Here is a 26,463-nt window from a genome sequence, read left to right on the forward strand (position 1 = left end):
CTAGATAGCATATTCAAAAGCAGAGACATTACTTTGCCAACAAAGGTCCGTCTAGTCAAGGCTATGGTTTTTCCAGTGGTCATGTATGGATGTGAGAGTTGGATGTGAAGAAAGCTGAGCGCTGAAGAATTGATGCTTTTGAACTGTGGTGTTGGAGAAGACTCTTGAGAGTCCCTTGGACTGCAAGGAGATCCAACCAGTCCATCCTCAAGGAGATCAGTCCTGGGTGTTCACTGGAAGGACTGATGCTAAAGCTGAAACTCCAATACTTTGGCCACCTCATGCAAAGAGTTGACTCATTGGAAAAGACTCTGATGCTGGGAGGGATTGGGGGCAGGAGGAGAAGGGGACGACAGAGGATGAGATGGCTGGATGGCATCACAGACTTGATGGACGTGAGTTTGAGTGAACTCCAGGAGTTGGGTTGGATTTGCAAATTTCATCCCTCTCAAGTACAAGTTTATTTACAAGGAACCTGTGAGGTTGTTATGCTAATTCAAATGCCAGGGACGAATTAAGACTTTAAAGAAGGAATTCTGCTTTTATGCTTCCTGCATCATCCTGAGAGGGCTTACCTGCTCCGCACCCCTAACCACAAGAACAAGTATCTTCTTGCTGCTTCTTTTAAACTTCCCCTTTATAAATAAAGGCTTGTGCATTTGCTTTTCTGTTTGGGGGATTTCTCCCAGAGAGAGCCATCCTTCCCTGCCCCTTTACCTGGGACTTCTCCAACTGAGTAACAAATCTTTCTTTGATCATACCAAACTACTGTCAGGAGTTTTTCCATCTGAAACTAACCTTGGAAGGAGCTTCTCCATGTCAAAATGGAGTTGCTGTAACACAAGGGATCACTTCCTCAACCTGATTAAGAGGAGCAAAACATTCAACACAAAATCTTCTGCTAACCTCAAACTTTCTTTTAAAACAAACTTCAAACTTAATCGTGAAATACTGACAGAATGCTTTCCCCTGAGGTCAGGAACAAAAAGTAAAATAGAAAGCATAAAGATTATAAAAGTAAAATTATTCGTAGATGATGACTTTATAGAATATCTTAAGAGATCAACAGTTATGAATTACTAATTTAGCAAAGTCACAGGATACAAAGTTAATATACAAAATCACTATATTGCTTTGGTGAGGGAGTTAAGTATCTGAGTCTGTAGTAGCCATAACTACTCCCTCCAGACACCCTGCAGTATTAAAATATGCATGCTACTGGTACCAGGAAGCATTCTCTATTTCTACACCTCCCACTAAATTCCTTTACAGTTTTAAGGGGAATTCTAGAAGCATATATATCTCGCTTATTGTCCTGAATATGTATGACACTCAATAAACGCATTAATAAATGAGGCTCTAACAATAGCAACACTCAAAGTAGTGCTGATGTCCAAATGCAAGGACATTTATTGCAAGTAACTAGAAAGTACCTACAGGTTCCAAAACTGAATTTTCTACAGTAAGAAACAATTTTCTATACTACAGCTTACAGGTTTGACATTCAGTTCTGAGAATGGAAAACATTCTGATTGGCCTTTTTAGACCAAAGTTAGGGGCTAAGAACCAGGGGCTTCCCTGGCGGCTCAGTGGCAAAGAATCCACTTGTGATGCAGGAGACACAGGTTTGATCCCTGTGTCTGGAATATCCCATAAAGGAGGGCATGGCAACCACTCCAGTATTCTTGCCTGGAGAATCCCATGGACAGAGGAGACTGGCGGGCTATAGTCCATAGGGTTGCAAAGAGTCAGACATGACTGAAGTGACGGAGCCCGCAAGGGCTAACCACTGAATAAAGACATGTTTCTTATTATACCTGCAGTGTTTAAGTGTAGCACAAAAAGCCAAGTGTACAATAGTATTACTGACTGCAATACACTGAAAAAAAGGTTTCTGTAGTGTAATGGTTATCATGTTTGCCTGACATAATACATTGCAAATGGATAATTATTTGAAAAGAACTCTGATCTTTCTCTATTTCATCACCTACTAGAAAGATACAAAATCATACAGTGGACAAATATTCTTCAAGGATATAAAACACACACACAGAACACTGCCAGGTTATTCCAGCTTGGTATATACAAGTTCAACCCCAGTTACCTAGGAGAAAGAGTGATGGGCCATAGTATTCTGCATTGCTGATGATGTGTTTCAGGGAGGTAGGCAGAGAACCATCCATCACTAAGAGAAAAGCAAATATCAAGAAGAATATGATCAGTCCAGTAGTAGTTTGATGGGTGGAGACGATGGATCAATATATTACATACACCACACAGTGGTAAACGAAGTATTTTGATTCCTTAATTGTACCCACTTGTCTCCTCCTAATATTTTATTATTTATTCTTTGTCTATGCGATAACCTTTTAACAGTAGATCAAAGAATAAAAGAATACAGAGACGGAGAGACAGAGTGGGGTAGCAGACTGGAAGTGAACACATCTAGAAGCTGGAAAAGGAAAAAAATAGATCAATCACTATTAAAATAGTTGAACAATCCTTAGGTCTAGGAAAAGTAACACTAAAGGACTAAGCTAACACTAAAAGCTATTCAAAATGTCATGGCATTTTCCTACAAAGTATGAAAAGGACCAATCCTTGCGAGAGTCAAACACCCTTCTAGAAAATATCTAGAATCCAATACCATGTCGTATGCCATCTGAGAAAGCAGGGTCTTGAATGGCCTTCTTGAGGAAATTCAACATGGATTTGAGAAGTGCGGCTCGTTGTGGAATACACTGGACTCCTGGCAAGGGAGAAAGAGGATTATACTGGTTCACCATTATGTACAATGAGCAGGTACATAAAACAAATTTTTAGGAGATCCATATACACTATACCAATACTAGCAGACATTCGAAGTGAAATCTCTGGATGCTGGGAAGAACATTTACCTAAGCTTTAAAATGAGAAAAAATAAATCACCAAGGACCACACAAAATTATACTAGAAGTCTAAAGTATTAAGGAGAAAAATCACCAAGTAAAAAGATTAACTCTAATACTTGTTTCCCATTTTGAGTATTATCTGCCCTCAAACATGGATGTGTTGATAAAATAATCAGTACGTGAAGAGTTGAAAAATTATAAATACTATGAAATAAGTATTAATTATGAGAAAATGAACACCAGAATGCAAAGTAACAGTCATAGTCATAAGAAGCAAACCTCCAAATGTACTGCTTAAGCTCCCTCAAAGGACCATGCTTCACTAGCTTAGTATTTCAATCACTGTGATTGGTTGTGTCTCTTTATGTCTACACACCAGGACGAGGGCCAGGGCCAGAGGAGGTGCTACTGCTGCTGGAACCTGATGCCCTTAATTCAACATCCAGCCGGTGCTCCACAGAGATGGATGAGCTGGGACTACTTTCCATAGTCACATCTGTAACTGAAGTAAAAGTTATGATAAAGAAATCAGAATGAAACAGACCAGCATAAAAAGTTATTTGAGAACTTTTTTTTCTATACAGTAAAATGAATCAAAACGGAGAAGGATTAAAATACTGAAACCAAAATGAAAACACGATTGACCCTTAAACATCACGAAGGTTAGGGGCCCTGACCCTTCAAATAGTCGAAAATCTGCATGTAACTTTACAGTCAGTCCAACATACCTGAGGTTCCAAATCCGTGGAGTCAATCAACTGTAGACTGTATAAAATCTGTAGTACTATACAGACACTATATTCACTGAAAAAATCCACTTATAAGGGGACCCATGCAGTTCAAACCTGTTCTGTTCAAGGGTCAACTGTACCTTTCCACAAAGACTAGAAAGGTATTTAATATCACTAGTTATTCAAGATATGCAAATTAAAAATAGCCCTTACAAGAGAAGTCCTTCAATATTTCTCACCCATCAAATTTGGAAGGGAAAAAGGTGGTAAGTAAAATATGTAATTTCTGTACTACTGGTGGGTAGTAGGTAGAGCTTTTTTGGAGGGTGACTTAAATATAAGAAGCATAAAGACTGATATGGAAGGATGACTATGATACACTGAATGAACACTGCTAAGGTGAACAGTATGTTAATTCTCATCTTCTTGTTTTATAAAACTATATACTTGTGTCAACATATATTTGAATATGCATAAAAGACTGAAAAGAACTACTCTAAAATAACTATGGTGGCTGGGAAGTGAGTTATCATTTCTACGTTATATATTTGAATAATTTTAATCAATCAAGTACAAGATACACAATTACTTCTTACAGCATATAAAATACAATAAAAAGCTCCATTAGTGATAAACCACTACTTACATTTTGAAATATTTTATTCCAATCTTTTAAATACATATACAGACATACAGGACATAAACTCATGGTTCTCTAACCGATTTTCAGTGAATATACAATTTTCTCTATAGGTACATCATAACACCAGAATTAGTTGTTAAAAATGTAGATTTCCTAGTCTTTACTTATGAACTTACTAAATTAAGCATTACACTAAATCTTTAGCAAGAACTTTAATTTTTTCTTATTCTTATGGTTTCTTAAGTTTGACAACCACTGATTTATTGTGAACAGAGTCTTTAAATCATCTTCTATACCACACCATTTTGGAGATGTCACATTTTAATCAACACCTGGGACCACATGACCATACCCATTACCTCAAATGCCAAGTTGCCCATTGCAGACTAGAGATAGAAATTGGGTAAAGGGCCCTCTAGGGACAGCAATGCACATAGTTAACTGTGTTTGGGGGGGAAAAAAAGGAATGAAAACTTATGGATATTTAGTGTCAAGAATGAAAACCACTATAAAAAATTTAATATCATTATTATTAGCATGGTTATAGATATATGTAAAGACATCCTGGGTCATGAAGACAAGATTAAATACTAAGAAAGCTGCTAGGATAGCTGTGAAACAATTTTTTATTTTGGGTACTATTATTAGAGCTATTCACTGGGGGAAGTTTTTAAAAAGGACATAATCTGATTTACCCCAAGATTAAGAACACTTGGGCTTCTTTCAGATTTTATGATTTAAAAGTTGTTCCCTACCCAACAACTTTTCTACCTCCCCCTCCTCAAAACAGCCAGATAATTTCACAGGGTCCCATTTTAGTGTCTATAGTCTCCTTATCTTTCTGTAATATATATTTAAACACCTGTGATATACGTATCAGGCACTACTGAAGATTATACCAGTGAACAAAACAGTATCGTGATCTCATGGAGCTTACACTTTAGTGGCAATAAGAAGATAATGAATCAGTAATGAACCAATACTAATAGTAATTATTAATTACCATCCATATCAGTTTCCATTTCTTCTCCTTCTTGTGCAGTACTGGGTCTCTGGATCTTTGGCTTGATCACAAAAGGGCATTCTTTTCGGCACAAATCAACTTCATGCTATAATCAAAGGGGAAACAGTAAGATAATCCTATATATATAAAAGAGATTAAAAAATTATAACAAAAGAGTGTCACAGGCAGATTACAGAAATGATTTCTAAAAACAAAAAAGGGATAACATGGCTCTTTATGGTTATTACATTAGTTTCTGGGCATAGCAATCACTATATCTAAGTATATGCAAAGTACTCCTCATATACCTCAAGTCTATAAATGAAGATAGAAAGTCCACTATGGGATTGAAAAGCTGCCATGTCCAGGTTGGTAATAAGGTCAACCACTCTGACAGCTCTGGTGACAAATGTTATCTGGTCCTGTTCATCGCCAAGAAACTTTATGACCTATTAAGGAAAGAAAAAAGTAAAACCAATCAAATGAAAGCTGTAATAATGTATTCTTTTGGAAACATGCAGTCTAGAGTCTCAGGGAGGCACCATGGTACAGCAGGAAAAAATATGTTTGATTTTTGGTGCTTGCCAAATGACAGCTCTATGACTTCTGAGATGCAACTGCCTGAAGTAATAGGGACATAAATTACCTTTCAGGATTAAATAAAATATTCAGGGAGAAAAGAGCTGGTACCTGGGGCCTAGCACATGGCAAAGCCTATCATGCTTAAGGTCATGAGGAGATGTGGCAATATCTTAATTAGTACCCAGGGCCTCCTATTATACCATGGTGGACTATGATCAATTCTTAATAATGGAAATAGCTGATCTTAAAAGTTGTTAATGAGCTAACCAGAAGGCCAAACTTGAGAAATCAAGTATAACATTTTCTGGGTAAGCTTTCTTATGCTAACTATCCTCACTTTGAACCACTTCAAACTTATAACTCTGTACCTTCTTTTAGTTGATTTCCCCTCCAAATGTACTTATTTTAAAAAAGTAAGTAGAGCACCTTCAATAAGGCTTCCATCATTCCACAGGAGACCAAGGCTTCGCCACCAGCATCGTAGCTGGCCAGATGGTATAAAAAAGAGAAGAGAGCAGTGGCAAACTGGTGAGGGTATGGATCCATGGAAGGGTCTACAAGGGAAGTTGAGAGAGGAAGAGAAAGAGCAAGTTCAGAATTTGGTGTTAAGTTGGCAGGATGTTAAACAAAGGCAGATAAAGCAAAGGGTAGGGTTCCTTTAGGTGCCCAGGATAATAAGCACAAAAACTTACCAATCATGGCCTGGATACAGTTTCGCACAAGTACAGGCAAAAATCCATGGTAGGAGGCAGTTCCAGTACAATCAATAATACTGCTGAGTTTGGGAGTTCTCTCTAAGTGGACAATTGATGTTAACGTTCGTAAAGAAGCAGCTTTAATCTCCTATGAAAACAGAAAGTAAAGTAGCTCAGCTGGTAAAGAATCCGCCTGCAATGCAGGAGACCTTGGTTCGATTCCTGGGTCAGGAAGATCCACTGGAGAAGGGATAGGCTACCCACTCCAGTATTCTTGGGATTTCCCTGGTGGCTCAGCTGGTAAAGAATCTAATAAATACTTACCATAAGCTGCTTATCTGTTATCTGAAGGACATCTACCAACTCTTCTATCAACCCATTATACAAGATACTGTTTGCTGACTCCTGCAAGGCATTGGAATACACTGCAAAAGGAGAAATAAACACTTTAGGCAAGAAGGCAGTGGTCAAGCCACTGCCCAATGACAGACCTTTCGGCATCTACTGGTTCTGGGGAAGGACTCCCTTCCCACCAGCATTGGAGGACAAAATCATTGAGTTTCAGAAGATTGGATCAAATATAGTTATAAGCCCCAAACACCCACCAAACTGATTCTCCTATTAATGGTATCAATTGTCTTGAGCAAGGATTTTCAGAAATTTAAGTATAAAAATAGAAGAATTAATTCTTTATAACATCACTACTTGATAACTCATATGTTTCTGTTTTACACTGGAAACTTACACAAGCTATAAAGAACAGAATTGATGGACTACTGCAGATGAAATCAGAAACTTGTATGACACTGTAGTAAAACTTGAGAGTACTTTATCAGTTTTTTCATTTAACCCTCAGATCAGCTTATAAAATACATATTGTTCCAACATAAAATCAGGAAAATGAGGCCGAAAGGATAAACAGGTGCCTAATAATCTACAAAGTCAGGGTGAAAGCCCAGGACTGACTCCGAAACCAGTGTGATTTCCACTATACCACTTTACAAGAAAAAGTAAAATGCACAGTATTATTTAATGAATTTCAAAATTACACTCCCAAAGAGAGGAAGATGAACTGGCAAGAGGAAAAATAGGGTCTAAGGGAAGATGATTATCTGAACACTCATAAAAAAACAAAACAAAAAACACCCACTAAACCTATGTGATGTGTGAATCATACATATCCTCTTTCTGATCCAACATTAAGGAGCTCAAGAATGATGAATACAGTGAACACTAGAAATGCTGGCAATTTGACTACAATTTAACTTGCCAGCTAGGTAACTACAATGAGCCCATAGCAACAAAGACAGATGAAGTTCAAAGGAAATCAAGTCTAAACTGCCTAACCAGGACCTGTTACATGTTATTTTCTTACCTAATATAGATATTGCATGTAGCCTGGCCTGAACAGCTTGCAATCGCTTCCTGTGATTAGAAAAGCCATGGGCCAGCCGTATGTGTGTAAATAACAGCATCTGTAGAGACATAAGACCTAAATTAGGAAACCAATGGAAAAGATGACTATACTTTCTGAGGGAGGGCTAAGTCTTACTCATTTGGCTCTTGACATTTGGCAAGAGTTCTGATTATTAATCAAATTAAATATCTGATCACCATTACAATGAGCAGAAAAAATATAACACAATGAAATGTTTTCTCCTTTGGTATCCAAGTGTTAAGCTACCACCTCTTAGATATTCATGGTGAATAAAGCTGCTTCTGTTTTCCTCAAACTGTATCAGGACCTAGGAAGCCAGTAAGTGTTGCCCTCATAAAACATGAGGAAACTAAGGCCCACAGAAGCTAATTTGAACATGGTGTGACTCCATTCTTTCTGCTATGCTATCTCTCCACTCCAGCACAATAGTCTGATTTATATGGATATTATTTAGATATTTATAAGACATATCATACCTGCTTATCCTTAGGAATGCTGTACATTTTGGTAAGAGACTCCATGATTTCAGAAGGGCTTTCTGAAATCTACATTAGGAAAAAAGATAGTTAGGAACAAAAAAGTGAACTAAATGTTAGAACTAACCAACAGTCAAATATTCCTCTTACCTTGTCAAGTTGCTCTATGTGAATATAATGTAGTGTGTTACTAGATGTCTGAAATTAGAAAGATAAGAGAGTTGTTAGGAGTCACTGTATACATTAGCTTCCCCATGCCATAGGACTGCCAAGAGCTATCTGAAAAACAAGATGTTACCCTACATAGAAGACTCAACTGCATGCTCTCAAAAATCAAAGTGTTCTTTAGAGCACCCTAAATGCTCATGTTATACATTCTCAGCAAAGCGTCTTTGAAACCAGATTAAAAATAATGTACATAGCCAGATACATTTCATATTCTTCCTTATCCCTTTTAAACTTTATTTAATACACACAGCCTTCTTATTCACAGCAAAGACTGAATCCATGAAAATGGGTTCTCTCTAAATATGCATGGAGAAGGCAATGGCAACCCACTCCAGTACTCTTGCCTGGAAAATCCCATGGACAGAGAAGTCTGGTAGGCTGCAGTCCATGGGGTCACTAAGAGTCGGACACAACTGAGCGACTGAGCATATATTTTAAGTAGAAGGAAAAAAAGATCTTATTTATTAGACCACTTCTAAACCAAAGTGAATTTTGCTATCTCCTCAAAAGAATATCCCCACTCCAGTATTCTTGCCTGGAAAATCCCATGGATGGAGGAGCCTAGTAGGCTGCAGTCCATGGGGTCGCTAGGAGTCGGACACGACTGAGCGACTTCACTCTCACGCATTGGAGAAGGAAATGGCAACCCACTCCAGTGTTCTTGCCTGGAGAATCCCAAGGAAAGGGGAACCTGATGGGCTGCAGTCTATGGGGTCGCACAGAGTCGGACACGACTGAAGCGACTTAGCAGCAGTAGCAACAGCAAAATAATATATGAAATGACCAGATAATTGAAGCAGGGCCCTGTAAGCAATACACAGACTTCATGCAGGCTGGCTTGAGCAGAGAAAGTTGAACCAATCACTATCTAGACTATTATATTGGGTTGGCCAAAAAGTTTGTCTGGGTTTTTCCGAAAACCCGATGAACTTTTTGGCCAACCCAATACTAAATGGTGGAATTCTCAACTGAGACTGAGAAAAATATACCAGTCCTAACATTGCCTTATAAACAGAGTCCTGTCTTTTGACAGTTCGAACGTAAGTAAGATTCAAACCTATCTGCTGGGCAAACAATGAACACTTATTCCTGAGAAGCTGCTGGATATATTTATCTTGGGAGGGCAGCAATGTATCTCAACATCATTCTCTAATTTTACTGAGAAGTCCTAGAAAGTCAACCCCAGGTACAGATCATTGACTCTATTAGAACAAATGTGAATGAGACTCACCCTTTTCTCGATTTTGACCTCAGCCCCAGGGTCCGCATAGAATTCAAAGTGTAGTGTAGTGGCACTGGGTGGGTATTTCTGTGTAAAAAGCACATGAAAGAATCAGATACTATCTTCTCCTAAATCTTCCCTCAGTCTTAGCTACTTGTCCAACTCACTGTGACAGCAGAATCAGGAGTGTCATCAGCAGCTACAGTGCCTTCATTCCTTGTTTTAGCAAAGCTCAGATGTCTTATAACACAAAATCAGGACAGTGGAGCCCACAGCTCCAAAAGCTTTCATATTCCTTACTGATAGCTCAAGTTATCAGTTGTTCTTTCCTTCAAGAGGTCAATTTTGACTGCAGCTATTCTCAAGAGGGAAGAGAGAGGCAAGCCTGTCCCAATAATGAATAAAAATTCAAGGGTGAAGGACAAATACAAGGGTCTAGGTACTAGTTCGAGAATAGAAAAGAACACCTTATGGCAATCTTAGTTAATATCATCACCTTTTGAAATATTTTATTCAAACTATGCCTCATTGGCATACCTTTGTAATTCTTTAAATGCATTTTCCCATAACATCCTATATCATTTCTCATGATATCAAATTGCTTTTCTGCACAGGCAGATACCAAGTCAATATAAACCAGACCCTGACAACAAATGCTCCTTAACTCTAGAAAAGCAACATGACAAATAAGACTGCAACAGCATGCCCATTAAAGTGTGTCTCTGAAAGAAACCAGTAGCAGTGGTTGCCTCTGGGGGTAGAGAATTATTATATACACCTTTGTATTCTTAGAATTTTTAAAACATGTACTACTTTCTTTTAAAGTACACAAAATTTTCAAAGTCACATGATATGCCAAATATCAATAAATAAAAGGGTGGATGATTTCTTAATATAAGTCAAGACCAACATTGTTAACAGACACCATACAAACCTAGTAGAGTGTATCATACTGTTTTGCTCAAGTGGCCAAGAACAAGCTTGATATACATAAGGAGCCTCAGAATTAATCACCTAAACTTTAAGATGAAAAATAATTTTCTTAGAATTCCAAACTGAATACCCTTTAAGATTTACACAGCTTTAATTATTAAAACAGATAACACTCATCTCCCATATTACCTAATATTCACTAATATAAATAAAGCATACCATATAAGGTGGAAAAGTTATTTGTTCTATTTATAGTTTTCTGTGACCAGAAAAAGAACCATTCTCCTGGGGGGGGGGGGGAAGGCTTGCTAAGATAATTACACTAAATTTCATTGCATCCATTTGTCCTATACATGACAGACTAATAAAAGAAGCAGTATATGTGTTGGAAAATATAGCTGCTTCTTGACATGGATTTGTGTTATAATAATTCAATTGTGCTTTGTGGTTCTATAGCAACGTATCAGAGCAGGGGAGGATGCTTGAGTTCATAATTTAAACATAGCTTAAAGTATGAGCAGGACAGGCATGAGGGGGAAACACGGAAAGTACACAAAACATTCCAAGTTCTCAATAACCAAAATGGCAGACCTGTTCTCCAAGCAGTTATTCTTACAGTCATGCCAGACTACCCAGAGTTCTGACAGTTCCAGTGAGAGAATGAAAGGAAGTGTAATTTCTGGGATTTTTCACCACTTTCAAGATGACTCAACAAAAGCAGTTTCTTATTCAAGAGATCGTAGGATCATATACTGTGTTTCTGAGATTTTCAGCAACCACCAGCACAATAAGGACCCAAGCACTTCTAGAAAAGGTAGCTATGTCTCAACTGATCTCAGCTTCCTCAAAATCCTGATGTGAAGTAACAACTTTAAATGCCATATATTAACTGTAAAGTAAGGCTCAAAAAGAGATCACACAAGTTGTCAAAAGATACTCAAATGTCAGTTACTTACCATCATATGCAAGTCTCTGCAACATTCTGCTAGTCCAAAGCCATTCTCCTTACCACCCCAGCTCTTGGAAAAGGAAAAAAGACAGTATTAAAACAGTGGCTCAGAGGATAAAGCATCTGCTTGCAATGCAGGAGACCCGGGTTCGATCCCTGGGTTGGGAAGATCCCCTGGAGAAGGAAATGGCAACCCACTCCAGTATTCTTGCCTGGAGAATCCCACGGACAGAGGAGCCTGGTGGGCTACAGTCCACGGGGTCGCAAAGAGTCGGACATGACTGAGTGACTTCACTTTCACTTAAGGTAGCTTTGTGTATAAAGTATTTAAAGAGTATGTGGCTGCTTGGAACACAGCATTGAAAAGACATCCAACGTTATAATCAAACAAAAAGAGGGAGCAAATAGAAGCAAGAACTTAAGACTCAAGGTAAGATGGTCTGCCTAAAGGTGATTTCTCCAAAGAGATCAATTTCATTGTTCTTTGAGGATGCAACTGGGAAGAATATAAGAAGCTCTTGCAAGTAAATGCATTTGATATGCCTGCAGTCATGCTTGCTGAAAGGTCAGTCTTGACCCATTGGATCTTAAGTACTATACCATCTTTTCCATGCTCAGCCTGATCACCTCTCTCATAGGGTGAAACCACATGCTCTTCAGTTCCTGACTTTTTGACATGAGCCAAAGTGCAAAGTAGAAGATCCTCCATTCTTAATATTATTGTACTCTGCCATTATGTCTAAAAAATTCATCAACAAGTACTAGCCCCTAGCCCCTAAGTAATGCGGGAGAATGGCTCAACTGTACAATATTATTGAGTACCAAACAGAAAAAAAAAGCCCAGCCATAAAATTTTGCGTAAAAATTAGCCTACATTTTTCAACAGCATTTGAGATATCTATCATTTTTGCCTAATTCGAAATTCTCCCAGGGGTGCAGGTGGGCATTTGTTGAAAACATTGAAGACTAAGTAGATACAGTTGGGGTAATTAATAGACAAATGGAAAAGCTTGGAAAGAAAGGCTGAGGAGTGTAATGTTTTGGGGAATATGGGCTTTGAAAACTCCCACACACTCCTGAAAATCTAGAAGGCCACATGTGTGCCCAAGGTTGGGCACATTCTTGGAAAAGAACTGAAAAAGCACTAAGTTCCCATATCTCTAGCTGACATGAGGCTCTATGCAAGGGAAGGCTAAGCCAGAGTTGTAAACTTTCTGGTTCAGTTCATTTCAGTTGCTCAGTCGTGTCTGACTCTGTGACCCGACGGACTGCAGCACGCCAGGCCTCCCTGTCCATCACCAACTCCCGGAGTTCACTCAAACTCATGTCCATTGAGTCAGTGATGCCATCCAACCATCTCGTCCTCTGTCGTCCCCTTCTCCTCCCACCTTCAATCTTTCCCAGCATCGGGGTCTTTTCCAATGAGGCAGTTCTTTGCATCATATTGGAGCTTCAGCTTCAAGATCAGTCCTTCCAATGAACACCCAGGACTGATCTCCTTTAGTACGGACTGGTTGGACCTCCTTGCAGTCCAAGGGACTCTCAAGAGTCTTCTCCAACACCACAGTTCAAAAGCATCAATTCTTCAGTGTTCAGCTTTCTTTAGTCAAATTCTCACATCCATACATGACCACTGAAAAAACCATAGCCTTGACTAGATGGATCTTTGTTGACAAAGTAATGTCTCTGCTTTTTAATATGCTGTCTAGGTTGGGCGTAACTTTCCTTCTTTTAATTTCAAGGCTGCACTCACCATCTGCAGTGACTTTGGAGCCCAGAAAAATGAAGTCTGACACTGTTTCCACTGTTTCCCCATCTATTTGCCATGAAGTGATGGGACCGCATGCCATGACCTTCGTTTTCTGAATGTTGAGCTTTAAGCCAAATTTTTCACTCTCATCAAGAGGCTCTTTAGTTCTTCTTCACTTTCTGCCATAAGGGTGGTGTCATCTGCATATCTGAGGTTATTGATATTTCTCCTGGCAATCTTGATTCCAGCTTATGCTTCATCCAGCCCAGCATTTCTCATTATGTACTTGGCATATAAGTTAAATAAGCCGGGTGACAATATACAGCCTTGATATACTCCTTCCCAATTTGGAACCAGTTTGTTGTTCCATGTCCAGTTCTAACTGTTGCTTCCTGACCTGCATACAGATTTCTCAAGAGGCAGGTCAGGTGGTCTGGTATTCCCATCTCTTTCAGAATTTTCCACAGTTTGTTTTGGTCCACACAGTCAAAGGCTTTGGCATAGTCAATAAAGCAGAAATAGATGTTTTCTTGGAACTCTCTTGCTTTTTCAATGATCCAATGCATGTTGGCAAATTTGATCTCTGGTTCCTCTGCCTTTTCTAAATCTAGCTTGAACATCTTGAAGTTCACGGTTCACGTACTGGTGAAGCCTGGCTTGGAGAATTTTGAGCATTACTTTACTAGCGTGTGAGGTGAGTGCAATTGTGTAGTAGTTTGAGCATTCTTTGGCATTGCCTTTCTTTGGGATTGGAATGAAAACTGCCCTTTTCCAGTCTTGTGGCCACTGCTGAGTTTTCCAAATTTGCTGGCATATTGAGTGTAGCACTTTAAAACAGCATCTCTTTTTAGGATTTGAAAGAGCTCAACTGGAATTCCATCACCTCCACTAGCTTTGTTCATAATGATGCTTCCTAAGCCCACTTGACTTTGCCTTCCAGGATGTCTGGCTCTAGGTGAGTGATCACACCATCGTGGTTACCTGTGTGATTAAGATCTTTTTATATAATTCTTCTGTGTATTCTGGCCACCTCTTCTTAACATTTTCTGCTTCAGTTAGGTCCATACCATTTCTGTCCTTTATTGTGCCCATCTTTGCATGAAATGTTCCCTCGGTATCTCTAATTTTCTTGAAGAGATCTCTAGTCTTTCCCATTCTATTGTTTTCCTCTACTTCCATGCACTGATCACTGAGGGAGGCTTTCTTACCTCTCCTTGCTATTCTTTGGAACTCTGCATTCAAATGGTTTTCTCCTTTGCCTTTAGCTTCTCTTTTCAGCTATTTGTAAGGCCTCCTCAGATAACGATTTTGCCTTTCTGCATTTCTTTTTCTTGCGGATGGTCTTGATCACTGCCTCCTGTACAATATCACAAAACTCCATTCATAGTTCTTCAGGCACTCTATCAGATCTAATCCCTTGAATCTATTTGTCACTTACACTGTATAATCATCAGGGATTTGATTTAGCTCATACCTGAATGGTGTAGAGGTTTTCCCTACTTTCTTCAATTTAAGTCTGAATTTGGCAATAAGGAGTTCATGATCTGACCCACAGTCAGCTCTGGGTCTTGTTTTCGCTGACTGTATAGAGCTTCTCCATCTTTGGCTGCAAAGAATATAATCAATCTGATTTCAGTATTGATCATATGGTGATATCCATGTGTAGAGTCTTCTCTTATGCTGTTGGAAGAGGGTGTTTGCTATGACCAGTGTGTTCTCTTGGCAAAACTGTTAGTCTCTGCCCTGCTTCATTTTGTACTCTAAGACCAAATTTGCTTGTTACTCTAGGGATCTCTTGACTTTCTACTTTTGCATTCCAGTCCCCTATAATGAAAATGACATCTTTTTGGGGTGTTAGTTCTAGAAGGTCTTGTAGGTCTTCATAGAACTGTTCAACTGCAGCTTCTTCAGCATTACTGTTTGGGGTATAAACTTGGATTACTGTGGTACTGAATGGTCTGCCTTGGAAACGACCAGAGATCATTCTGTCATTTTTGAGACTGCATCCAAGTGCTGCATTTCATACTCTTTTGTTGACTATGAGGGCTACTCCATTTCTTCTAAGGGATTCTTAACTTTCTGGGTAAGTATTGAAGATAGTGAGCATTGACATAGAAGATACCAATATGTACACAGAACTCACGAGCAAAGACAGAGATAATTCAGTTCCAGGAATAAAGCAAATCACTAGCTGACCACTAAGGTAACAGAGACTTCAATGACCACATAAAACAAAATTCAGAAACCAGTTCAGAAAAGTCTAAATAAAAAACAACAAATCTTAACAACAAACCCCGGGGAAGGGGAAGGGTGAGAGTCTGATTTCCAGAGTTGCTATGTTATAATATTCAAAATGTCCACTGTAGCAACATAAGGAGTGGCCTCAGCAAGGTAGCGCAATAAGATGTCTCTCACTGTGCTCCATCCCTCACCCCCGCAATAACTTGGCACCCATTCATAGAGAAAAGTACCTTTATGGGAGCTGTGGAATCCAACCCCACATGCAAAGGGACCTGGGAGAAGTCTCACCCGGCAGTTTGTTGGATAACAGGACCCAAGCTGTGGACCCTGCAGTGGTCTGTGAATCGGTTGCAGCCACTCTCAGCAGGTGTTTGAGAGCTCCAGGAAAACACTATCTTAAACAATCACCCATGAATGATAAAAGTTAAAGGACAAGAGTTTTTTAAAAAACATAATTAAAAAAAATTTTTAATTCTAAAATAATTTGTTAATGAATACACAATATAAAAAGAGGTAAACTGTGACATCAAAATCATAAAATCAAAGGGGAGTAAAAGTGTTAAGTTTTTCATATGCAATCAAAGTTAAGTTGCTATTATATCTATGTTTTATGTAAGATTCATGGTAACTACAAAGCAAAACTTAGATAAACAAAACAGGAATAGAAGGGAACTGAAGAATATGAAAAACCATTATTGACAAAGACAGAAAAAGAAAGGAGCAAGGGAAACACAAAACAATCAAAAAAGAACTTATAAGATGGCATAACTAAGTCCCTACCTATTATTAATAATAATTACTCCAAATGTAGATGAATTCATTTTTCTGATCAAAAGGCATCAAGTAGTTGGGTGGGAAAAAAAAAACCAAGACCCAACTACATGCTACCTACAAAAACCAAGACCCAACTACATGCTACCTACAAGAAACTCACTTCAGCTTTAAAGACACACATAGGCTCAAAGTGCAGGAAAAGAAAGTTATTTTACATAAGTGGAAACCAAAAGAGCAGGGATAGCTACCCATATCCTACAAAATAGGCTTTGACTCAAAACCTGTAATGGGAAACAATTAAGGTCACTACAAAATGATAAAGGGGTCAATTCAAAGAAGATATAACAACTGTAAATTATACGGACACAACATTGGAACAAATTAAATGTATAAGTAAATGCTAACAGGTAAGAGGGCTTCCCAGGTGGCTCAGTGGGTAAAGAATCCACCTGCTATGCAGGAGATGCAGGTTTGATCCTTGGGTTGGGAAGATCCCCTGTATCAGTTAGAACCCACTCCAGTATTCTTGTAAAATCCCACAGGCAGAGGAGACTGGCAGGCTACAGTCCACAGGGTCACAAAGAGTTGGGCATGACTAAAGTGACTGAGCACACATACAATAGATATGAAGGGAGATATGAGATGGTTAGATGGCATCACTGATTCAATGTACATGAAACTGAGCAAACTCCAGGAGATAGTGAAGGACAGGGTAGCCTGGCATGCTGTAGCCCATGGGGTTGCAAAGAGTCAGACATGACTTAGTGACTGAACAACAAATGAAGGGAGAAAGAGAGAACAATACAATAATAGCAGGAGATGTCAGCATCTCACTTTCAACAACAGATAGACTGTATTGAGAGAAAAATCAAGAAGGAAACATTGGATTTGAACTATACTTAACTCCTTTAAAAATAAGCTGGGATTCCCTGGTGGCTCAGATGGTAAAGCATCTGCCTGCAATGCAGAAGACCTGGGTTTGATCCCTGGTCAGGAAGATCCCCTGGAGAAGAAGTTCCATGGATGGAGGAGCCTGGTGGGCTACAGTCCATGGGGTCGCAAAAAGTCAGACATGAATGAATGACTTCACTTACTTACTTAGACCAATGGACCTTGTAGGCATATGTATAACATTTTATTCAACAGCAGAATACACTCTTCTCAAACCCACATGGAACATTCTCCTAGAGAGGTTATATGATAGGTCACAAAACAAGTCTTAGCAAATTTAAGACTGAAACCATACCAAATATTTTTCTAGACCCTAACAGTATGAAATTGGAAATCAGTTACAGAAAGAAAACTGGAAACATTCACAAAAATCTGGAAATTAAACAATACACTCCTGAACAACCAAAGGGTCAAAGGAAGAAATCAAAAGGGAAATTAAAAATATCTTGAGACAAACAGAAACACAAAATATCACAATGAATATGATGCACCAAAAGTACTTCAAGAGGGAAGTTTATAGGAAATAAATGCCTACATTAAGAAATAAGAAATATCTCAAACAACCTAATTTTATACCTCAACTTGAAAAAGAAGAATGAACTAAGTCCAGAGTTAGTAGAAGAAAGGAACAAAGATCCGAGTAGACATAAATGAAATAGAGACTAGGAAAACCACAGAAAAGATTAATGAAAGTAAGAACTTTAAAAAACTACTCAACAAAATAGTTTCAAAACTTTAGCTAGACTGAAGAAAAAGGCTGAAGACTCAAATAAATAAAATCAGAAACAAAAGAAGAGACATTACAACTGATACCACAGATACAAACTACCAGGAAATCAAATTTAACAGCACATTAAAAGTTCAATATTCTTTCATAATAAAAACCCAAAAATGGGGTATAGTGAGAACATACCTAAACACGATAAAGGGCACATATGACAAGCCCACAGTTAACAGTATACTCAATGATGAAGGGCTGAAACTTTTCCTTCTAAGATCAGGAACAAGACAAGGTGTCCATTCTAACCATTCACAGTAGTGGAACACAGTACTGGAAATTCAGCACAATATTGTAAATTCTAGCCAGAGCAATTAAGCAAGAAAAAAAAGAATACCATTCAAAAAGGAAGAAGTAAAGCTGTTTTCACTTGCAAATGATATACAGAAAATCCCCAAGGCGCCACCCAAAAACTTAATAAATTCAGTAAAGTTGCAGGATACAAAATTAACATATAGAAATCAGTTATATTTCCATACACTATCTGAAAAAGAAATAGAACAATCCCATTTACAATACCATAAAAAAGTAAAATACTTAGAAATAAATTTTACGAAGGAGGTAAAATCTGTACACTGAAAACTACAAAACACCGATGAAAGGGATTAAAGAGGAGACAAATATCCCATGTTCACGGACTAGAAAAATCAGTATTGTCATAATGTCCATAGTACTGAGAGTAATCTATAAATTTTAATTACTTTCAAAATTCCAATAACAATTTCCCTAGAAACAGGAAAAACAATCCTCAAATTTATATGGAACACAGAAGACCCCAAATAACTAAAGCAATCCTGAGACAGAACAAAGCTAGATATTGTACTTCCTGATTTCAAATACCATTACAAAGCTATAGTAATCAACAGTATGGTATTAGCCTAAAAAACACACAAAGCCCAATGGAACATAATCAAGAACAGAGAAATAAATCCTCACATACACAGTCAAATAATATTTCAAAGAGAGCCAATAATCAATGGGAAAGTACAGTCTCTTCAAAAAATGGTGCTGAGAAAACTAACATACAGGAAAAAAACTAACATACAGGAAAAAAAATGAAGTTGGACCCCTATCTTATACCACTCAAAAAATTAACCTGAAATGAATTAAAGACTTTAGCATAAGACCTGAAACCATAAAGTTCCTAAAAGAAAACATGAGTAAAAGCACCCTGACACTGGTTTTGGTGACAGTTTTTTGGACATGACACCAAAAGCAACAAAGGCAAAAATAAAGGAGACTGAATCAAACTAAAACATTTTAGCATAGCAAAAGAAATAATCAAAATGAACAGATAATCTGCACAACAGGAGAAAATATATGCAAACCATTATATCTGAAAAGAAATTACTATCCAAAATATAAAAAACTCATACAATTGAGTAACAGTAACAAAAACCAACCATCTGATCTTAAAATGGGCAGAGCTGCCTCTGTCTTCACATGGACTTCTCCTTGTGTGTCTGTGTTTCCTTCTCTTTTGTCTCTTAGAAGGATGCTTGTTATTGGATTTAAGTTCACTCAGATAATCCAGGATGATTTTAAGATTCTTAATTACATCTGCAAAGACTCTTCTTTCATAGTCAGAGGTTCTGGGGTTTTAGGGCATGGGTGTATCGTTTTGGGGACTACCATTCAATTCCCTACACTCCCTCACTTCCTTCCCTGAACTCAGATCCTGGATCTTGACAAAGACTCTCTTTGACCCAAATTTGCTCAGGCTCCTGTGAGCAATTTTCTCAGCGAGTCCTCAAATTTGGGCTTTTCTGGGTCCTTCCCTGTAGAATCTAGTTTCAGCAAGAAACCAGTTAAGTCAGGGGAACCAGAATCTCCCCTACCCCTGATATTTCCTCTTAATAATTTTCCACCCACTGTCCCCACCCCAACCCTGCTCCTTGGCTGCAAATACTCATCCTGCATTCAGAATTGAGCCCACTTCTATACTGTGGTCTCTTTTCCTCTATTGTAATAGTTGTTTTAAAAAATAAAATTTATCTTCATCCCTTTAAAAAATAAGTAAATAAAACGGACACAGAAATTAAACAGATGTCTTTTCCAAAGACAATACACAAATGGCCAGCAGTTACATGAAATGGTGCTAAATATCACTAGTCATCAGGGAAATGCAAATTATAACCACAGTGATATATCGCCTCACACCTCAGAGACTGGCTATTTTCAAGAAGACAAGAGATAACAAGTACTGGCAAGTATTTGGAGAAAAGAGGATGCTTGTGCACTGTTGGTGGGAATATAAATTGGTATAGCCTCTATCTATCCATCTATCTATCTAGCCGTCCATGTCATCACAGAGACTGGAAACGACTTAGCCACTGAACAACAACAACTAACCTCTACAGAAAACAGTATAGCAGTTCCTCAAAAAATTAAAAACAGAACTATTATGATCCAGCAATTCTAGTTCTGGCTCTATCCAAAGGAAAGGAAATCAGGAAAAAGAGATATCTTCAGTCCAATTTTTATTGCAAAATTGTTCACACTAGCTAAGGTATGGAAACTATATATGTGCACATCTATGGATGAATGGATAAAGATGTGCTATATGTGTGTACAAAAATATGTGTGTGTGTAAAATACATGTATGTAAAAAATATATATACACACACACACACAAAATGAGAACACCTCATTTCTCAGCCATGAGAAACAAGGAAATCTCACCTTTTAGGACAAACATGGATGGACCTTGAGGGCATTCTAATAAGTGAAGTAAATCAGAGACAGACAGCTACTGTATGGTATCACTTATACATGGAATCTACAAAAGCTGACCACAAAGAGCTGAGAATGGTGGTTGCTAGGGACTGGGGGAAAAGGGGAGATGTTGGTCAAATTGCACAAACTTCCAATTATATAATGAAAAACATCAGGGGATCTAACCTATAGCATAGTGATTATAGGTAACAATACTGTACTATATACTTTAAAGTTGCTAAAAGAATAAATCTTAAATGTTCTCACTACAAAAAAGGAAATGGCAATAATGTGAGGGGATGGAGATGTTAATAAATCCTACTGTGGGAATCACTTTGCAATATACAAGTGTAACAAATCATCATGTTGTATACCTTAAAGTTACACAATACTTTATTTCAATCATTGGGTTAGCCAAAAAGTTCATTTGGGTTTATATATCCCCACAAAACTGGAAAAAATTAGTAGAATTAATTCCTGAAGAAGTTTAGTCATTGGACTTTAAATCATCTATTTTAAATATGCTTAAAGAGCTAAGCCAAATCCTATACAAAGAACCAAAGGAAACCATGAGAATGATGTCTCATCAAATAAAGACCACCAATTAGAAGTTGTTTTAAAAAAAGGAAGTAAACAGAAATTCTGTAGCTAAAGCACAGTAACAAATGAAAAATTCACTGAAGTGGTTCAACAGCAGATTTAAGCAGGGAGGATGAATAAATGAACTTAAAAATATATAATGTTAGATGGTAATATGTGCCACAGAGAAAAATGAAGCAAACTGTAATAGAGAATATGGAAGGTGTTCTGATTTTAAAACAGGATGGTAGGAAGACTTCACTGAGATGGTGGTTTTTAAGACTTAAAAGAAGATGAGGGAGCAAGACATAGAGACAATTGGGGACATAGCTGCACAGAGGCCTTGGAGCAAGAATGTGCCTGGCACTGTCTAGGAAAGCAAGGGTGCCAGGTATCTGAAATGGATTGAGTACTGGGGAAAGACATGTGAAAGGTGGTCATATGTTTGATTTTGTACACATTACAATTGATATCCAGTAGAGATGTTTAGAAGGCAGTAAATATACAAGTTTGAGGTTCAAAGAAATCACGTAATTTTGGGGAGTTGATGGTCCTTAAAACCATGAAACTGGGTAGGATCACATAGGCAGAATATAGATGGATAAGAGACAGAATCTGGGGTGAAGCACTAAGCCACTCCAACACTTGGAGGCAGCAAAAGAGAGGGCACCAATGGAGGACCATGAGAGTGGCTTGGAAACTAAGACTGTTGTCCAATCTTTAAAAATCTTAACACTGTGGGAAAATATTCACCATAGGCTACATATTGGGAAAAGCAGCACATGAAACACAATGTTACTTTTTTTATCTACATGGTGAGAGCTGAGGATTACTGTTATTTTCTTCTTTATAATTTTCTTTTGAGTTCTTAATTTTCAACACTGAATATGTATTATTAGTTTGATGCAAATGTAATTGCGGTTTCTACATTGCTAAAATCTGCTGTTTGATATCAGAATACATTCTAAAATAAATGTTATGTTATACATCATTTTAATGTGCTTTTCTAGCTTTATACTTTTTTTGCTAATGATTTATTTCCTACTGTTTATTTTATATTTATTTTGGACTACGGAAATGATTTTAGACAAAAAGCATATTTGAGTGATTTTCTTATTTGCGTTCAAAATGAGTTGTAAGGCAGCAGAAACAACTCTCAACATTGACAATGCATTTGGCCCAGGAACTGCTAGGGAACGTACAGTGTAGTGGTGGTTCAAGAAGTTCTGCAAAGAGGACAAGAGCCTTGAAGATTAGGATTGCAGTGGACAGCCACTGGAAGTTGACAACAACCGACTGAGAGCAATCATTGAAACTGATCCTCTTACAACTACATGAGAAGCTGACAAAGAAATCACTGACCATTCGATGGTCATTCAGCATTTGAAGCAAAGTGGAGAGGTGACAAAACTCACTAAGTGGGTGCCTCATGAGCTGACCAAAAATTAAAAAAAAAAAAAACAAAAAACCACGCATTGTTTTTTGGATGAAAAAAACACACATTTTTTGGATGTTTATGCCACAGGAATAAACAAACTTATTTCTTGTTGGCAAAAATATGTTGATTGTAATAGTTCCCATTTTGATTAACAAAGATGTGTTTGAGACTAGTTATAATGATTTAAAATTCACGGTCTCAAACAACAATTACTTTTGCGCAATCTCATTGGAAAAGACCCTGATGCTGGGAAAGATTGAGGGCAGGAGGAGAAGGGGACGACAGAGGATGAGATGGTTGGATGGCATCAACGACTCAATGGACATGGGTTTGGGTGACTCGGGGAGTTGGTGATGGACAGGGAGTCCTGGCGTGCTACGGTTCATGGGGTCGCAAAGAGTCGGACACAACTGAGCGACTGAACTGAACTGAATACTTTTGTAAAAATTCTGACAAATTTATTTGAAAATAAATATTGGAAGGTGGAAAAAAAATCAATGAGCTTGAAGATAGGTCAATTGAGATTATCCAGTCTGAAGAGCAGACAGAAAAAAGTAAATGAAGGTTAAGAGTTCTGTGGGACTTCATCAAGTATACCAACATAAACAAAATGGGAGTCCAAGGAGAAGAGAGAAAGGCAAAGAGATTATTTAAAGAAATAATAGCCAAAACATCTCAAATTTGACAATAGACATGAATCTACAAACCCAAGAAGCTCAATGAATTTCAATAGGATAAAAATACACAGATTCACAAAAAGACATAATCAAAATTTCAAAGACCAAGACAGAATAATCTTGAAGGCAGCAAGCAAGATGTGATTTGTGATATACAAGGGATCCTCACAGCTGATTTCTCATCAGAAACCACAGGGGCCAGAATGAAGTGGGAAAACACATTCAAAGTGCTGAAAGAAAGTAACTGCTAATTAGAATTCTATATCTTACACAATTAATATTTCCTCAAATAAAAGCTGACAGATTGTTGCTAGTAGACCTGCCTATAAGAAATGCTAAAAGAGCAGATATGAAAGGATATGCCATAGTAACCTGACTCCATATGAAGAAATTAAGAACACCACTAAATTAATTTCACAGGTAAGTATAAAATACATGATTATTTTTGGTTTGTAATTCCTTTTTGTTATGTGTGTTTTATAACTATAAAAAAGTAAATTCTACATCTATGTTGACAGACACATAATATATAAAGATATAATCTGCAACAACATAAAGTGAGAGGAAAGTACTATATAGAAGGAAACTTTTTGTCTACTCTCAAAACTAAGTTGGTACTAATTTGAACAATTCATTAATGAAGATGTTAGTTGTAATACACAGGGAATACATAAATAACTAGACAAAAGATAAGACAAAGAAATATAAGACTTGAACATTAAATCAACTAGACCTAACAGATACACACACACACACACACACATATATATATATGGAACAATCTGCCTAACAAAGAGCAGAATATACATTCTTCTGAAGTACAAATAATTAATAGTCTCTCACACAGACCATAGGTTAGGCCACAATACAAACTAATAACTTAAAAAAAAATAAAATCATACAAAGTATCATATCCAGTGACAATGGAAAGAAATTAGAAATCTGTAACAGAAGGAAATCTGGAAAATTCACAAACACATGGAAACTAAACAATATACTCTTAAGAAACAATGGGTAAAAGAAGAAATCAAAAGGGAAACTAGAATATTCCTTGAGATTAATGAAAATGAAAACATTTCATATCAAAACTCATGGACTATACCTTATGTGATAAAGCAGTATACAGAGGGAAATTTACAGTTGTTCATTGCCACCATTTATTGATAAGAAAGAAAAATTTCAAATCAGTATCCTAACAGTCCAGCAAACTAAACCCAAAGCAAACAGAAAGAAGGAAATAGTAAAACTGGAGCAGAGATAAATGAAACAAAATGGAAAAACAGAATCAGTTAAAGCAAATTTGGACTTTGTTCTTGCTCTCTCATGCTTATTCTTCATTTTCCCAACATTTGATCACTTCATGTCTGTGTCTCATTTTGTAATTCTTGCAATATTTCAAACTTTTTCATCATTACATTTGTTATGATGATCTATGACCAGTGATAGTTGCTATTACAACTGTCAAGAGTTTTGGGGTGCCATCAATCACACCCCTGCAAGATGGCAAATTTAATGGAAAAAATGTGTGTTCTGACTGGCACCTCTCTCCCTCTCCTCAGGCTTCTCTATTCCCTGAAACACAACAATATCGTAATTAGGCCAATTAGAAAACCTACAATGGCCTCTAAGTATTCAAGTAAAAGGAACAGTTCCATGTCTCACTTTATATCAAAAGCCAGAAATGGTTAAGCTTAGTAATTCTTACACATTATATCTATTTCTGGAAACTTTCCACTATTGTTACTACACAACTTTAACTCCTTTTCAGTTCACTTCAGTTGCTCAGTCGTGTCCGACTCTTTGCGACCCCATGAATCGCAGGACGCCAGGCCTCCCTGTCCATCACCAACTCCCGGAGTTCACTCAGACTCACTTCCATCGAGTCAGTGATGCCATCCAGCCATCTCATCCTCTGTCGTCCCCTTCTTCTCCTGCCCCCAATCCCTCCCAGCATCAGAGCCTTTTCCAATGAGTCAATTCTTTGCATGAGGTGGCCAAAGTACTGGAGTTTCAGCTTTAGCATCATTCCTTCCAAAGAAATCCCAGGTCTGATCTTCAGAATCGACTGGTTGGATCTCCTTGCATTCCAAGGGACTCTCAAGAGTCTTCTCCAACACCACAGTTCAAAAGCATCAATTCTTCGGTGCTCAGCTTTCTTCACAGTCCAACTCTCACATCCATACATGACCACTGGAAAAACCATAGCCTTGACTAGACGGATCTTTGCTGGCAAAGAATGTCTCTGCTTTTCAATATGCTATCTAGGTTGGTCATAACTTTCCTTCCAAGGAGTAAGCATCTTTTAATTTCATGGCTGCAATCACCATCTGCAGTGATTTTGGAGCCCAAAAAAATAAAGTCTGACACTGTTTCCACTGTTTCCCCATCAATTTCCCATGAAGTGATGGGACCAGATGCTACGATCTTAAGTTTTCTGAATGTTGAGCTTTAAGCCAACTTTTTCACTCTCCACTTTCACTCTCATCAAGAGGCTTTTTAGTTCCTCTTCACTTTCTGCCATAAGGGTGGTGTCACCTGCATATCTAAGGTTATTGATATTTCTCCTGGCAATCTTGATTCCAGCTTGTGCTTCTTCCAGCCCAGCGTTTCTCATGATGTACTCTGCATATAAGTTAAATAAGCAGGGTGACAACATACAGCCTTGATGTACTCCTTTTTGGAACCAGTCTGTTGTTCCATGCCCAGTTCTAACTGTTGCTTCCTGACCTGCATACAGGTTTCTCAAGATGCAGGTCAGGTGGTCTGGTA

General features: G+C 37.9%; 1 protein-coding gene across 35 annotated transcripts in view; it reads right to left on the reverse strand.

Moving 5' to 3' along the window:
* HUWE1 (HECT, UBA and WWE domain containing E3 ubiquitin protein ligase 1) overlaps nucleotides 1-26,463 on the reverse strand; it is a 157,474-nt gene that overhangs the window by 78,978 nt on the left and 52,033 nt on the right. For 34 of the 35 annotated variants that reach the window (XM_055563870.1, XM_055563864.1, XM_055563867.1 and 31 more), the window contains 13 exons: nucleotides 11,799-11,861; nucleotides 9,919-9,996; nucleotides 8,610-8,657; nucleotides 8,460-8,528; nucleotides 7,921-8,020; nucleotides 6,870-6,991; nucleotides 6,543-6,693; nucleotides 6,277-6,404; nucleotides 5,577-5,717; nucleotides 5,269-5,374; nucleotides 3,268-3,393; nucleotides 2,648-2,749; nucleotides 2,105-2,185 (listed from right to left, as the gene is read on the reverse strand). In XM_055563870.1, coding sequence (XP_055419845.1) covers nucleotides 2,105-2,185; nucleotides 2,648-2,749; nucleotides 3,268-3,393; nucleotides 5,269-5,374; nucleotides 5,577-5,717; nucleotides 6,277-6,404; nucleotides 6,543-6,693; nucleotides 6,870-6,991; nucleotides 7,921-8,020; nucleotides 8,460-8,528; nucleotides 8,610-8,657; nucleotides 9,919-9,996; nucleotides 11,799-11,861 — 1,315 coding nt within the window. The remainder of the gene's footprint in view (nucleotides 1-2,104; nucleotides 2,186-2,647; nucleotides 2,750-3,267; nucleotides 3,394-5,268; nucleotides 5,375-5,576; nucleotides 5,718-6,276; nucleotides 6,405-6,542; nucleotides 6,694-6,869; nucleotides 6,992-7,920; nucleotides 8,021-8,459; nucleotides 8,529-8,609; nucleotides 8,658-9,918; nucleotides 9,997-11,798; nucleotides 11,862-26,463) is intronic. The other variant, XM_055563873.1, reaches the window with a different exon arrangement.

Source organism: Bubalus kerabau, chromosome X, assembly GCF_029407905.1.
Source record: "Bubalus kerabau isolate K-KA32 ecotype Philippines breed swamp buffalo chromosome X, PCC_UOA_SB_1v2, whole genome shotgun sequence".
Taxonomy (NCBI): Eukaryota; Metazoa; Chordata; class Mammalia; order Artiodactyla; family Bovidae; genus Bubalus; species Bubalus kerabau.